Source organism: Zonotrichia albicollis, chromosome 7, assembly GCF_047830755.1.
Source record: "Zonotrichia albicollis isolate bZonAlb1 chromosome 7, bZonAlb1.hap1, whole genome shotgun sequence".
Taxonomy (NCBI): Eukaryota; Metazoa; Chordata; class Aves; order Passeriformes; family Passerellidae; genus Zonotrichia; species Zonotrichia albicollis.
In genome coordinates, this window is record NC_133825.1 from 17,254,973 (window position 1) to 17,269,599 (window position 14,627).

The window sequence follows — 14,627 nt, forward strand, 5'->3', positions numbered from 1 at the left end:
ATATTTTCAGAAAAATTGTCCATCGCCCCCTGAGCGCGGTTTCTCGGCAGTCGGTGTCCTTGAGGCGCTCCCTCACGGCGGCCCTGAGGGGCGGGGCCATAGCGGGGGCGGGGCCATGGCGGGGGCGGGGCCCGCACGTCAGGCGGGGCGGGGCGGCAGCGGGAAGATGGCGGCGGCGGCGGGCGGAGGGTGGCCCGCGGTGTGCGAGAAGTTCCGCGCCGCCCGCACGCTCTCGGCCGTGGAGTCCCTCAAGGACCCCGAGACGGAGCCGTACCGCTCCAAGTACAGCGCCCGGGCCCTGCTGCAGGAGGTGAAGCAGCTGCTGAGCGCCGCCGAGGAGGGCGGCGAGGCGGTGCTGGCCGTGCGGCGGGCCGTGCTGGAGTACGAGCTGGGCGTCAACCACACGGACACCGAGGAGCTGTCGGCCGGCGACGAGCACCTGCAGCGCTGCACGCAGCTCCTGGAGCCGCACCGCCTCTCCCCGGACTGCGTGTCCCTCTACATCCAGGCCCAGGTGCGCTGCGGAGGCCGCAGGGGCCGAGCGGGGCCTGGGGGGTCCGGGCTGGCGGGGCCTGCGCTGCGCGGGCTGGGCCGGAGATCGCTGCCACGAGATCCAGGGCCTCTCGCATCCTGAAAGATGCTGCTCTTTAACCTTAATAAACACCGCGGCCCCGGCCTTGGTTCTTGCGGGAATGAATCATTCGCCGGTGGTGGTTGTTGGAGGGATGCTTGTCTGATTTGAGCCTCCTGCTGCTGCCTCTGGGCATGCGGAGCATCTAAAATGTGTTCTCATTGTTGATAGAACAGCCGGCTCTTCTGGAGAGACCGAGGCAAAACTTGTGAGAACTGTGCGAGAATAAATTAGAAAAAGGCCTCGCTACGTCCAGAATTTATTTGTGATGCGTTAACTCCTTGGTTGTCATAGTGATGCTGGGAGATGCTTTTGTTGATGCATTATCCTGAAACGATAAATTGTTTGTTTTTCAGCATTGCCTGTTACATTTTTGTCCCAGATCCATAAATACGGTTTTGTTGGTGTTTGAAGTAATAATATTTTCTCTTTATTCTGAAGAAAGGAATAATCAAAATTAGTTCTTGCTACATGAAGATTCACAGAAGGGCCTTTACTGATCACTCTGTCATGGTAGCTGGTGCTCAGCATCTGACTCTAGACAATGAAATAGTTTTCTAGTACATGAAATAGAGCAGTTATTTGGATATCTATGTCAAAAATGGTTGCCCTAATTAGAGAAGGCTCCGTAGTGCTTCCTCACCAAACTGTAAGGAGTTGTGGGCTGACATGGAAAGGTGGAGGTGAAATGATGACATTTTTGATTTAAAAGCAGTGATTGCCATCAGTGGCAGTGCTCCTCCACCCTCTGGGATGCCTGCAGTGTGTTACCCTGTCCTGACTGCTGTTTTGTAGCAAGAACCATTCCTTTTTCCTTGCTGGGCCTCTTTCTTGAGCCCCACTTGAGCTTTCTGAGCTTTTGCTCAGCTTGTGTTTGCCAGGCTGTGTCTGCTGGAGTCTGGTGTGTTCCTGTGCATGGCCTTGGGCAGAGTGTTCAGCTCATAAACAGCATGTGCTGTGCTGCCTTATAAAAACAGGGAAATGGAGCTGAAAGGGGCACAGGGCTGGCATGCAGCTACACAGTCTCGTTATTTTGAAGATTTTTTGGGTTTTTTTTAGCCCTCTTGAGTTTTGTAACAGCGCTGCCTAGGATTTAAATTAGCACATCAGACATAGATCATGATTAACACCATCTTATTAATAAAAGTAGAAGTACTTTTTGTCAAAGTTGGGTTCACAGATGCAGTTGCTTTCATTTAAATTTGAAGGCAGTAGTCTGTAACTTTTCGACCTCAGAGGTTCCTTTAATCTCTTTCCATTGTTGAAAATACACAAGCATTCATTCCTAGCATGTTTTTTCTTGTTAATATTTTTCTGTGCAGTCATGTTAACAAATTTCTGATTTCTTGTTTCTTTTTATGATAGTTGTATGTGGTAAAGGCTGCATGAATTGGATGCAGAACATTATTTGAACACTCTAGTCCTTCTGTAGCAGAGTAAACAGAGAAGGACTGTGAGGTGCATTTTTAATGTGAAATTTTTGTGTGTGAAAATCCCCTCCCTTTTGAGCCACTCATAGTGAAATGTGTGGGCACAATTTCTGCTTTTTGAAATCCATTGTATTAGAACACACACATATATAAGGATGAAGACTGATGAATTGTTTGGAAAAAAAATGTGTATTTCAAATGGAATGTGACCATTTTAAAATTTTCTTCTACTTTTAGAACAACCTGGGGATCCTGTGGTCTCAGAGGGATGAAATTGAAACTGCACAAACGTACTTGGAATCTGCAGAAGCCTTGTATAATCAATACATGAAAGAGGTACAGTGTCAATGTCATGGCAGCTCTTCCTTTCACCTGCCACCTGCAGGTTAAGTAACCTTTGAAATAAACATGCACTGGAATTCTGAGTTTCTGTGCTTTATGCTGGCTGCTGTGGTACTTCTGGCAAGTGATACAAGTTGTACTGCAGTGTAGAACAAGGCAAATTAGAGCATTGCTTGCTGATTTCAAAATAGAAAAAAAATTTGCTCAAAAATAATGGTCCCTTTAGAAAGCCCTTTAATAATCCAAAGTTGACGCCTGGTAGAATTTGGATTTTAATGAGGACTATCATTAAATGTTGTCTTGGAAATGCAGTAGAAATATCCATTGCTTTCAGTGGGAAAAGGAAGCAAAGCTAATATTTGCATGGTTTGCTGTGAGTGTGAGGGGCAAGCAGTTCAGTTCCATATCCAAGAGGACAATCCCACAGACAGCTGACCCTCTCATGCATATTAAACAACCTTTGGAGCTCTGGATGCTGCTGAGGATCCTACAAAGACTCCCTTGTGCTATTTTTAAGCTCTTTGCAAAGCTGTTCCTACACTGAGTTGCCCCAGGGACGGTTCTGGAGTGAGCTGAAAACATTTGTGGCCTTCAGGAAGCAGTAGCTGTGTCTCAGCACAGCTGAACGGGCTGGGCAGACCTTAATTTCATGAAATTACAGGTTCAGTTCAGGTTTTACCATGAAATTGGTTTCGAGTACTGATTATACTTGTGGAGACTTTTAGGTTTTTTATTTTATTAGTTGGTTACTGCCCTCTTTCCACCTTTGCAGCCCCAGTGATGGGAGAGGTAATGGATCTAGAAGAAAGCCTCACTTGTCAGCTTATTTCCTGCCCTCAGGATCAGCTGGGCTAACCAGAGATGCTGCATCTCTCTAATTAATTCCTGATGTTCAACTTTGATATTTACACCCAGCCCCAGCTACCACATGGCTTCCAAAAGCATCTGGCACTTGCTCCAGCTGTTATGAAATATAAATGGTATAATGGATTAAAGTGCTGCCAGGTACTTCACATTTGCACTGCAGACTTTTCTGAAACTTGAAATTTTTGTTAGTAGTGGTTACTGAATGTTTCTTCTGGGGCTTTGCTGCCTGACCAGGTGTAGTGGTTTTGGTTTGTTAATGTATTAGTGGCTGTGGTGGGTTTTAGTGTTGGTTGATTGTCAGTGTATTTTTTTCTTGTTGTGAGGTAGAATTAGGAGAAAGGTAAAGTAGGTTTAAAAGGGAAAGAAGAATTTATTAACAGCAATTAAAGGGTGATAAGTATAGAGTAAAACTTTTAGAATACTTCTGTTGCTGCCAGGTGTCCCCAAGGGGTAATAATTAGCATTGGCTCCATGACTCACAGAAGGCTCATCAATCACTTTCTACACTTATTAAGAAATACTTATTATACTTATTAAAAAAACCCATCACCCTTACTCATGACACAGGTGGGCCCAGCTGGTCCTGGCATCCAAACACCATCACCAGTGGCCAACCAAGAAACCTCCCTTAGGAAAGCAAATCTCCATGAAACATTCCACATGTGCACAACAGCAGGGGCAGTGAGTGGAGATAAGAATTTTCTCTTTCTTATCTCTCATCTTCTCACAGCTTTCCACAGTACAGTGCCTGGGAAATTGTGCCTTGCTCTCTGCACCCACACTCTTCTCCTTAGAACTTTTTTATTCTTACTGACAATGCAAAGAAACAAAAGCTAAAATTTTAGTCAGTTTACTACAAATTTTTAAAAAATCCCAAATTTCTTTTGTTTTTAACATTTTTTTTTCACAAAAACACACACAACTCTCCAATACTAAAACCCTTACATCAGTTTTGTAAGTACTTCCCATACAAACCAAAGCACTGGGGTTATTCATACCTGCTGATCACTTGCCACACTTTCCCCCAGCATTATTTACCACTCACAGTTGAAGGCATTGTGCAGTCAAACATAGCTGTGCTTTAAGTCTGCTTCCTTTTAGAAGAAACCACAGGTTTATACAGTGATGTCAGCAGTTGTCTTTCCCAAATGATAAATCTGTGAATGTAGTGTTTGTGACATTCCCCATTTCCAGGCTGTCAGGGAGTCTTTGGTAACTGCTGATGATGGAGGCATTTTCCTGAGCTGATGGATTTAGTTCTGTACTGGCTGGGTCCAATTAACTCACAAATTGGGTGGTGTCTCCCCCTAAAGCAACACCAAGGCTGATGAAATCCACTTAGAAGGGAAAGTTGCAGAGCTCTTTCTGAGGATAAGTAAAGGTATAATGCTTGATATCAGAGATAGATCTGCAGATATACAGGAAGGAGGCAAGAATTTTGCTTACTGTGTCATTTCAGTTCTTTTCTTTGCAGGAATAGCTCTAGTCTTGCCAGAATAGAGTCCAAATCTTGTTAGAATGTTTGTATCTGAAGAAAACAAGAGGAAGAGTTATAAATTCACCTCATAAAAACTAATGAGGTGCAAAGACCTACAGATTAAAAGATCAGATACAAAAATCTGCGTGCCTCTGGTAGATTAGACATGCTTTAGTTCATTTGTTACCGTGTGTTTCAGGTACATTTACTCATTTTTTAAGGTGAATAAAACACTTCTGTTAAAAGCAAGTAAATGAGTCTGTTCAGGGATTTTTAATGAGAAGCAGTACAAACACAGTAGGTGTTCATCTCTGTGAAGTGAGTGTGTTCTCTGCCCTTGTTCCTGCTCCTACCTCAGTGTCCATGAACTCATGAAAAGTATTTACTGAAGCTGATTTTTATTTGTTGCCTTACTTTCTCTTGGCTAAGAAAGAGATGGGGTTAGGAAAGGCTGGCTGGTGACATTAGTGACAATTGTCTTAGGGCAGGTGTGCACACAGCAATGCCCCAAGGTGTGTATTTGTCTGTGTAAAGGTCTGACAGAACTCATGGCCTGAAGAGCAAAAAGCTGCTTCTAATGATGGGAACTACCACAATTAATTAATACTTGCATGTAGGTTGTGCCTGATAGGAACATTCAGCAGCTTCATCCTCCAAAGACAGTGTGGCCTGTCTGGTTTGTTCACCTGGGTAAATGATCTTGCCAGCTCGTGGGCTCTGGGGGTCCCTTCAGAAGAACCTTCCCAGCAGCTCTGCTGAGCTCTCAGCACTTGCTGTTCTCTGCACGACTTCCTCAGGATGTTTTCTTGCTGCTCAGCACTGCAGCTGGGCAAACAGATATTTCACACTTGAAGGCTTGGTGTTAAATGGATGCCTCAAAGCCCAGAATGTTACTGCACAAACCAAAGGTGTCCTGCAGGCTCCAGGCTGAGCATCTCTGGTGCAGGCAGCGTGCATTGCTTTAAAGCACATAAGCAGAAGCCTCCTGCCAGCTGTGAGCTTTGTCATTGCATGTGGAATTGTGCCTTTCATCCTCTAAATCTCCTGAGTGTTGTGGAATTGCTCTGGAGAAGGGGCACTGAGCTGGCTTATGTAAAGCTTTGTTGAATTTGGGATTGGCAGATGGTCAGTGTTGTGTAGCCAGGAGAGGGAGCACTGTGCCAGAGGGAGAAATGCAGTTTGCTGAATGTGCCCTGTACCCTTGCAGGATGGAAATCCTCCCCTGGATCCCAGTGAACATTTCATGGCAGAAGAAGAGAAACTCACAGACCAAGAAAGATCCAAAAGGTGGGCGTTAAGCAGCATGCTTTTATTATTATTATTATTCTTTTTTTTTTTTTTAATGATGAGTTATAGGAATGTGCCCTCTGTTGACAGAGTGACAAAACTTAAAAAGGAAATAAGCCCAGAAGTTTCTCTCCTCAATTAAGTGCAAAGCCACCTCCTAGGCCCAGGGGACTTTGCCTCAAACTTAAGGATAGCTAATTGGACAGGAGCCAAAAAGTCCTGCCTGGGCAATTTACTAGAAAAAGAAGAGAGCAAAGAAACCAATCACTTTTGTGAGGTGTTTTACCAGGAGCAAAGACCTCCTGCACCTGGCTCAGTTTTCTCTGTTTGTTATTTTGCCTTTTGTTAAACCTTTTTGTTTCCAGCACTGCCACAGAAGCCACCCTGCTGATTTTGATGCCTCCAAGGGTAGGTGTGTTATAGGCCTCCAAGATTATTAGCCCTAGCTCCAGAAGGCTGCAATAACATTGAGTATTTAGGGAGGGAAGCACACCATCTGAAGAGGCTGTTGTTGTTTTTCCAGGTTTGAGAAGGCCTACACACACACTCTGTACTACCTGGCCCAAGTGTACCAGCACCTGGAGATGATTGAGAAGGCTGCTCAGTACTGCCACACCACGCTGAAGCGGCAGCTCGAGTACTGCGGCTACTACCCCGTGGAGTGGGCACGGAATGCTGCCACCCTGTCCCAGTACTACCTGTCCAAGGTGACCCTCGGGCTGTGCTGCTGTCCTGGTACCCCTAATGGCACTGTGCCTGTACCCCTAATGTCACTGTCCCTGTGCCCCTAATGTCACTGTCCTGCTGTCCCTGTACCCCTAATGTCACTGTCCCTGTACCCCTAATGGCACTGTCCCTGTACCCCTAATGTCACTGTCCTGCTGTCCCTGTACCCCTAATGTCACTGTCCCTGTGCCCCTAATGTCACTGTCCTGCTGTCCCTGTACCCCTAATGTCACTGTCCTGCTGCCCCTGTACCCCTAATGTCACTGTGCCTGTACCCCTAATGTCACTGTGCCTGTACCCCTAATGTCACTGTCCTGCTGTCGCTGTACCCCCTAATGTCACTGTCCCTGTACCCCTAATGTCACTGTGCCTGTACCCCTAATGTCACTGTCCCTGTACCAGTAATGTCACTGTCCTGCTGCCCCTGTACCAGTAATGTCACTGTCCCTGTACCAGTAATGTCACTGTCCTGCTGTCCCCGTACCCCTAATGTCACTGTCCCTGTACCCCTAATGTCACTGTGCCTGTACCCCTAATGTCACTGTCCTGCTGTCCCTGTACCCCTAATGTCACTGTCCTGCTGTCCTGGTACCCCTAATGTCACTGTCCTGCTGTCCTGGTACCCCTAATGTCACTGTCAAACAGCTCCTTGACACAGAGCTCCAAATGAACTGAAAATGGGTGTGACTGTGCTCACAGGGGTTCCAGGATGAGGGAAGAGATGAGATCTGACTCCATGTTTCAGAAGGCTGATTTATTATTTTATTATATTAATAATAATTCTTTAATTTATATAGTTTTAATATAGTTAATGTATTAATTTGTGTAGTTTTAATCTAATATTATTAATATAATAAATTAATATTTTATTCTTTTATGATATTAATAATCTTATATTAAAACTATACTAAAAGAATAGAAGACAGGATTTCGTCAGAAGGCTGGCAAGGAAAGCAAAGGAATGGAATGATAACAAAATCTTGTGACTGACCAGAGTCTGACACAGCTGACTGTGATTGGCCATTAATTAGAAACAACCACATGAGCCCAATCCCAGATGCACCTGTTGCATTCCACAGCAGCAGGTAATTATTGTTTACATTCTGTTCCTGAGGCCTCTCAGATTCTCAGGAGGAAAAATCCTAAGGAAAGGATTTTTCATAAAAGATGTCTGTGACAAATGTGCCTCTATAAAACCACAAGTTGTGTTCTGACACAAAGCATCTGTCAGGTTTTGTCTGAAGAGGACACGGTGGCTTTCCTGTGGGGTTGTGATGAACAGGGCTGTAAAAATGAGAAAAGCTCTATAGTTAATGAAGTATTAGCAGTGATGTGATGTTCATAAGTAAACTTTGGAGTTCTAATAATTGAATTTAAAATTCTTTCTTACATTGTTCTCTTACTATGAAATTTGAAAACAAAAAGCATCTCTTGAGGGCCAAGCTATGGCATTTTGTTTACAATAAATGATTATACTTTGTGCCTTAACATGTGCTCAAGAGTTGTTTGAACCTATGTGAACATGAAATGAATATGTGAGTTGGCAGCTGTTTGCCACGTGTTGACTCTAAACAATCCACTGTTAGGAAGTGCTTCAGCTTTATTCAGGAATTTCTATATTCCAGGCTATTCAGATGCTCTTTTCTGATGCTTAAAAGGATTCCTGCCCTACCTAAGGCAGTTGATGCTAATGTCAATAGTAACTCCTAATTTCCATATCTTTTTGATGCATTGATAGCAGCAGTTATTTAACAGTGCACTGCCAAATATGGGTAAAGGAATCGAGATCTGACTCAGTGTTGTGCCACAAGGCATCACTTCCTTCACCTCAGGGCAGCCACAACACTCAGAGCTTCAGTGTGCATTGCCAGTGTTAAAGGAAAGGCTTGGTGTTGTGGCTGTGGTACAGAAAACACAATAGAAAATATTGCATTCACTAGTAGGTGTGGAAAAATTGTGTTTTCTTCCAGTGCCTGGGCAATATGCTCCAGAGCCTCTCAGTTCTGTCATTTCCCTTGTGGTCATGTGTGCTCACTCTCTGAGCTGAGGGGTTTGGCCAAGTGACAGCAACCCTGCTAAATGCTGCTGTGTGTGTCCCAGGAGCTGCTCACACCCTGTACATGCTGCTGTGTGTCTGTGAGCTGCTCACAGCCTGTACATGCTGCTCTGTGTGTCCCAGGAGCTGCTCACACCCTCTAAATGCTGCTCTGTGTGTCCAAGGAGCTGCTCACACCCTGGAAATGCTGCTCTGTGTGTGTGTGAGCTGCTCACACCCTGTACATGCTGCTCTGTGTGTCAGGAGCTGCTCACAGCCTGTACATGCTGCTCTGTGTTTCTCAGTGTGGAGAGCCTGGTTTAAGCATGGCTTAAAGAAAGAGGCCATGAAGGTACTCAGCTGAGGGAAATATAGAAGCCTGCTGTAAAGCAGCCTTTCCCAGGCTTGATCCTGTAAATAAGGTTCTCAGCCACCTTCTATATAAACAACAAGATTCTCAGACCCTTCTGTCCTTGGCTGCTACTGGGAACAGACGGCCAGTCTGGGAATAGATATGAAGGTTTTGAGAACCTTTCATATCATGGTGAGAACACTGATCTTGGTTTCAGTAAACTAACTTCAGGTATTGTAAACAAAAGGAGGAGCTGAAGTTTTCTCTACAGCCTGTCAGGAGCTCAGATTTTGCAATATGCATGAACTTAATTAACACGGTTATAAAAAGTGACTGATGGAGTGAATAAACGGAGTCAGATGCGAAATCAACGAAGGTGGTCACTCTCACTTCAACATCTCAGGAGCTGCTCACAGCCTGTACATGCTGCTGTGTGTGTCTGTGAGCTGCTCACACCCTCTAAATGCTGCTCTGTTTTTCCAGGAATGCTTCATGGAGGCTCGACACTGCCTAGCAGCAGCCAGTGTCATCTTCAGCCAAGCTGGGCAAGTGCCATCTGCTGAAGACTGTAAGTTTATAAAAGAGTTTTGAATAAAATTCTTGTGAATTAAGCATCACTGAAGTTTAACAACATGTACAAAACTTATCCCAGTGTTAATTTCCTAAAATACTTTTCAACGGAGTTGAATGTTTCTGAAAAGTGACTGCTGCTACAGCTCAGGGTTGGCTATGTAGAAAAAGTGCTTGTTTCTGGTGTTTCAGAAAGCAATAATCTAGTAAAAGTGAAATGTAAAACAATATCCACTTCATCCCTTTGGCCTTGTACACGTGCTAAAAATGCAGTTTGCCTCAGTGATCAGAGGGCAGGGATTCAGTGAACCACACCAGATGTTCCCTGGGAAAAGCTTTAAAAGAGGGAGCAAAGCTGCAGCTTCTAAAGCCCCAAATCCAGCGGGTGCTTGTGTTGTGCTGGATGCTGCAGCCTCATCTGGGGCTGCCTTTGGAGCTGTGGCTGCTCTCCTTGTTCTTTGGGCCTTGATGCAAAGGAGCAGCTTGGCAGCCCAGTGTGAACAGCAGGAGAGGAAACTTCTACAGATCTGACCCCAGTTTTAGGGCCCTGTGGTTCCATGGTAGTGTCATGCTCTGTTTTAGGGCTGGCTTTGCTCATCTACAGCATTTTTGTGTCTGTCTTGGGCAAGTGGAGGCTTCCAGCTGGTGGAGCTTTAATTCATGGGGAGGGAGCAAGTATGAGCCCACTGAGTTCTACCTTGCACCACAGAGGAGGAGTGATGGTCCCATTTGTTCTGTGAAATATTTGCTTACCCTGCCTTCCCTTCCTTTGCATGGCACAGAGCTGGGCTGTGCACTTGCAGAAGGTTCTGTTTTACAGAAAGACCAGTACACAGTCAGCATTTCAAGCACTTTCATTTTATCATGTTAATTGGGATATAAACTAACACAGGCATAATTAATAAATGTGCCTTTTCTTAGATTAGCAGCAGTTCTTAATCCCTTAATAAGAAATTCATTTGCTGTAATGAAAGATAATGAGTGCAGTGGGTCTGGGTGTGAAGTTGGCTCTTTATTTATTTGGTGATCAGAAGTGCTGCTGTGCTGTAGGAATGTCCTCTCATTGTTCAGCTACCTCACTGCCTTCTGCATGGAGACTGGGAAATGAGGTTTTGCTGAAATCTGGTTTATGAAAATGTCATCTTGAGACATCAGCAGTGCTGCTGTGATAGTGGGGATACTCTGGGGAGAAAAATACAGAAGTTAGAGCTAATAAATGTTATGTTTGTACCAGGTAGCTTAACCAAAGGCAGTTCCCCCTGTTTTGTTCCCTTTTTTGGTAGCAAGTCTGGGCCCATTGCAATGCAAATGCCCTCACCATCCTCAGACACAATTACTGGGCAGGCAGCTGAAGCTCAGAAAATGAATTATTATTATTATTATTCATTTTTTATTATTATCCTGATTTCTTTCTCTTACTACAGAGAGACCTGGAAACTTTTCCCAGTAAAACACCTTGAAGATGAAAGGTCTTTTTAAAGATACATTATGATCTATTTATTTTCAGAACTCATACATGACAAATCCTTGTTAATCTATATGGGTTTCTATCAGGAATGACAGTTTACAGAACTATTACATAAATTAACATGGAGAACATGTTTCTGTCTAAGCATGAGGAAAATTAAATACAAGTGTATTCTTTATATGGAACATTTGAGGGTCTTGCTGGAGTGCTGGACTTCTCATAAAGTTTTTATGTGTTTATGTCCATTCAGCAGATGAAACAGAGCCAGACCAACAGGACCTTCCAGAGAGGAAAGCTGAAATTGCAAGGTGTTGGATCAAGTATTGCCTGAATCTTCTGCAAAGCGCTCGGAAATTGCTTGAGGTAACAGAAAATTGTTCTGTGGCTGTCGTTGTCTAACAGCAAACTGAGGCTGCTCTGGTGTTTGCCAGGGGAGTCAGTAACAAGGAATAAGCAAAATAACAAGTGCTGGCAGTGTAGCAAGCGTTTCATGCTATGGTTTGATTTAAAGGCAGCGCTTGAGAGTAAGCACAGGTAGGGGAGCAGCTCTGCAGAGTGATCAGTGCATTGCTTTTATGATTTAATTGTTATTAATGTAGTTTTATTTAATTATTGTTATTTAATTCTTTATTTTCGTGCAACTTCACAAAATTTCCTCCTCTCTGCTGCATTTTCTTGCAGCTTGATTTGATGTTGATAAGATTTCTGCTTATTTAACTGCTAGTAAGAACGTTCTCTTAATATGCAACAGTTTTCTGTGCTGATGTTCTCATTCATCCAAGCATTTCATTAATTCAGATTAGATTCAGTTATCTTAATTTGTTTAAGTATTTCTTCAGGTGTTTAAACCAGCATTTGCTGAAAGGCTTTGTGAAGCAGAGCCCTTGGGTTTAACATTTATTCCTTTGCTATTTTGTCACACAGGGTAGGGAGACTAAACCACCTTAGTTTTGTGTCTTTTCAGAATTGATAATGCAATTTACATTATTATTTTGTTAATATAAGGCTCATATATCAAAGATTTCTCTTTTGTTGTGTTGCTCACTAGTTTACACTTCAAAGGTGACTCAAAATGATTCAGTCTCTCTTCATAAGGCAGATTTGTTTCAATTAGCATGCTTTCTCGTTTCAGGATAACATAGGAGAGCTGGATCCAGACAGGCAATTGGAGCTTAAGGCCCAGAGGAAAAAGGAAGAGGATGAAAAGGAGAAGGGCAGGAAGAAAGCTGTCCTTTTTGGGACAAGTGACATCTGTGACTCTGTCCTGGCCATGGAGGAGAAAGTGAGCAGCGTTTATCCCTTAGATTTTCAAGAAGCCAGAGAAGTGTTCCTGGTTGGCCAGAACTATGTTCAGGAGGCAAAGGAGTTCTTTCAGGTGGATGGTTATGTCACTGACCACATTGAAATTGTGCAGGATCACAGTGCTCTGTTCAAGGTCCTTGCTTTCTTTGAAGAGGACTATGAGAGGCGCTGCAAGATGCACAAGCGTAGGATAGACATGCTGGAGCCCATCTACACTGACCTGAACCCCCAGTACTACCTGCTGGTCCGCAGGCAGCTGCAGTGTGAGCTGGCTGACACCTACTATGAGATGATGGATCTCAAGGTGGCCATTGGCAACAGGTTAGAGAAGCTAGATTCACACACAGTTAAAAAAATCAATTCTCTGGCTCAGTTTGCAATCAAATACTATGAGCTCTTCTTGGATTCTTTGAGGAACCCTGATAAGGTGTTTCCTGAAAAGCTGGAGGAAGATGTTCTCCGCCCTGCCATGGTGGCTAAATTTCACATTGCACGGCTCTATGGTAAGCTCATTACTTCAGATAGCAAAAAGCAACTGGAAAACATGCAGACATCACTGGAGTATTACACATTTCTGGTAGACTATTGTGAGAAGTATCCAGATGCTGTCCCTGCCGTTGAGACTGAACTAGAACTCAGTAAGGAGATGGTGAATCTTCTCCCAGCAAGCATGGAGAGGCTGAGAGCAAAGGTGTCTTCATTTGTGTAAATGCTTGCCTGGGAGGCAGTGGCACAGCTCCCCATTGATTGATAGAGGTCAGGGGCATCACCCAGAGCCTGCACCAGTGTAACCCTGTGAACAGCTCTCCTGGTCCCTAGCCCACCCACACTAATGGTGTCAACTCTAAATGTAAAGTAAAAGTCCAGCTCATGCTTTGTACTGTGTGTCCTATATGTAAATATGGACCTTTTCTCCCTCACAGCTTTTTCTTTGGTGTATGGTTCAGTTTTTAAGTGTAGTGCTGTATGAAAATAGTTTCTTTTCAGAGAATCTTCTTCTCTAAGAAATTTTGTTCTTCTAAACCTGAAGCACGTTCTTCCAGCTAGAAAGCATTTTATCTGTTCTAAGGTTTGTCCCCAGAAAACTTTATCAATGTGAAGGGAACTTGTTTTCAGTATTTATTTTGTATGTTGCTTGTTGTTCTTTTCCCTTGTTAATCAAAACCCAGTTGATAAAGACTCAATAAATGGACTAGCTTGGCTAAATGTTTCTTCAGAGTCCTTGGAGTTCTGTTTCCTGTGTCTTACTAAGATACAGTATATGTTTTTAATTTTGACCATCTTCAGTAAAAACACATGAGCAATTGTAGTGCCAGAAGCCAGAGTAAGAAAGGAGACAGATTTCTTTGTGGTGGGAGACAATGCTGTGCTCTTAACACACCATGGAATATTCACAGGTCACAGGTCCTGGGCTCTGCTGCTCCAGACATTTGCCTGATAGAGCCTGGTGCCATGGGAGGCTTCTCTTGGTGCTGCTCAGGGAGTTCTTTGAGCAGGGAGCTCTCTGAATTGAAGAGATGAAACACAGGCAGAGCAGGAGGGGATGGGCAGAGCCTCCAGGGACACTGGGACTTTGTGCACTAGGGTGTTGTCATCTTGTTATCTCCTTATCTCAAAAGTTCCAAACCTTCTTGGTGTTTCATGGGCAGCTCTCAGAGCACTGACTCTTCCCAAAGCAGCCACTGACCCCAGCTCCCTTCTCAACACCACCCCACTCTTTTATAGACCCTTCTTCTCATTGTTTACAGCTGTGGCCTGGTAAAGTCAGGTGCCACAGACATTTTTTCATAAAATCTTTTCTTTTAGGATTTGTCCTTTCTGGGAAGCTGAGGCCCCAGAAGAAAAATGTAAACAATTATTATCTGCTGCTGTGGAATGCAGCAGGTGCATCTGTGATTGGTCTTCTGTGAGTGTTTGGATTTACTGACCACTCACAGGAGAGATTGTCCTTGCTTTCTGCCAGGACACAGAACCTTGTTTTTAGATTCTATTCTATTCTTAGCTTAGCAGCTTCTGAACTTTTCTCTCTATTCCTATTAGTATAGTAATAATGTAATATATATATCATATATCAATAAATCCAGCCTGCTGATCATGAAGCCAAATTCTCGTCTATCACCCTGAGGAACCCTCACAAGTC

The 14,627-nt window shown here is 43.9% G+C and overlaps 1 protein-coding gene across 2 annotated transcripts; it reads left to right on the forward strand.

Annotated features, from left to right (window-relative positions):
* Window positions 1-100: 100 nt before the first annotated feature.
* On the forward strand, window positions 101-13,697 carry KIFBP (kinesin family binding protein). Of its 2 annotated transcripts, none has more exons than XM_074544436.1 (7): window positions 101-514; window positions 2,299-2,397; window positions 5,955-6,034; window positions 6,558-6,741; window positions 9,631-9,715; window positions 11,436-11,548; window positions 12,318-13,697. In XM_074544436.1, exons 1-7 carry the CDS (start codon window positions 116-118, stop codon window positions 13,194-13,196), a joined length of 1,839 nt encoding a protein of 612 aa, XP_074400537.1. In that variant the 5' UTR covers window positions 101-115; the 3' UTR covers window positions 13,197-13,697. The 2 variants fall into 2 exon arrangements, with proteins under 2 accessions (XP_074400537.1, XP_074400538.1); XM_074544437.1 differs by having other exon boundaries at window positions 11,439-11,548.
* Window positions 13,698-14,627: the final 930 nt, after the last annotated feature.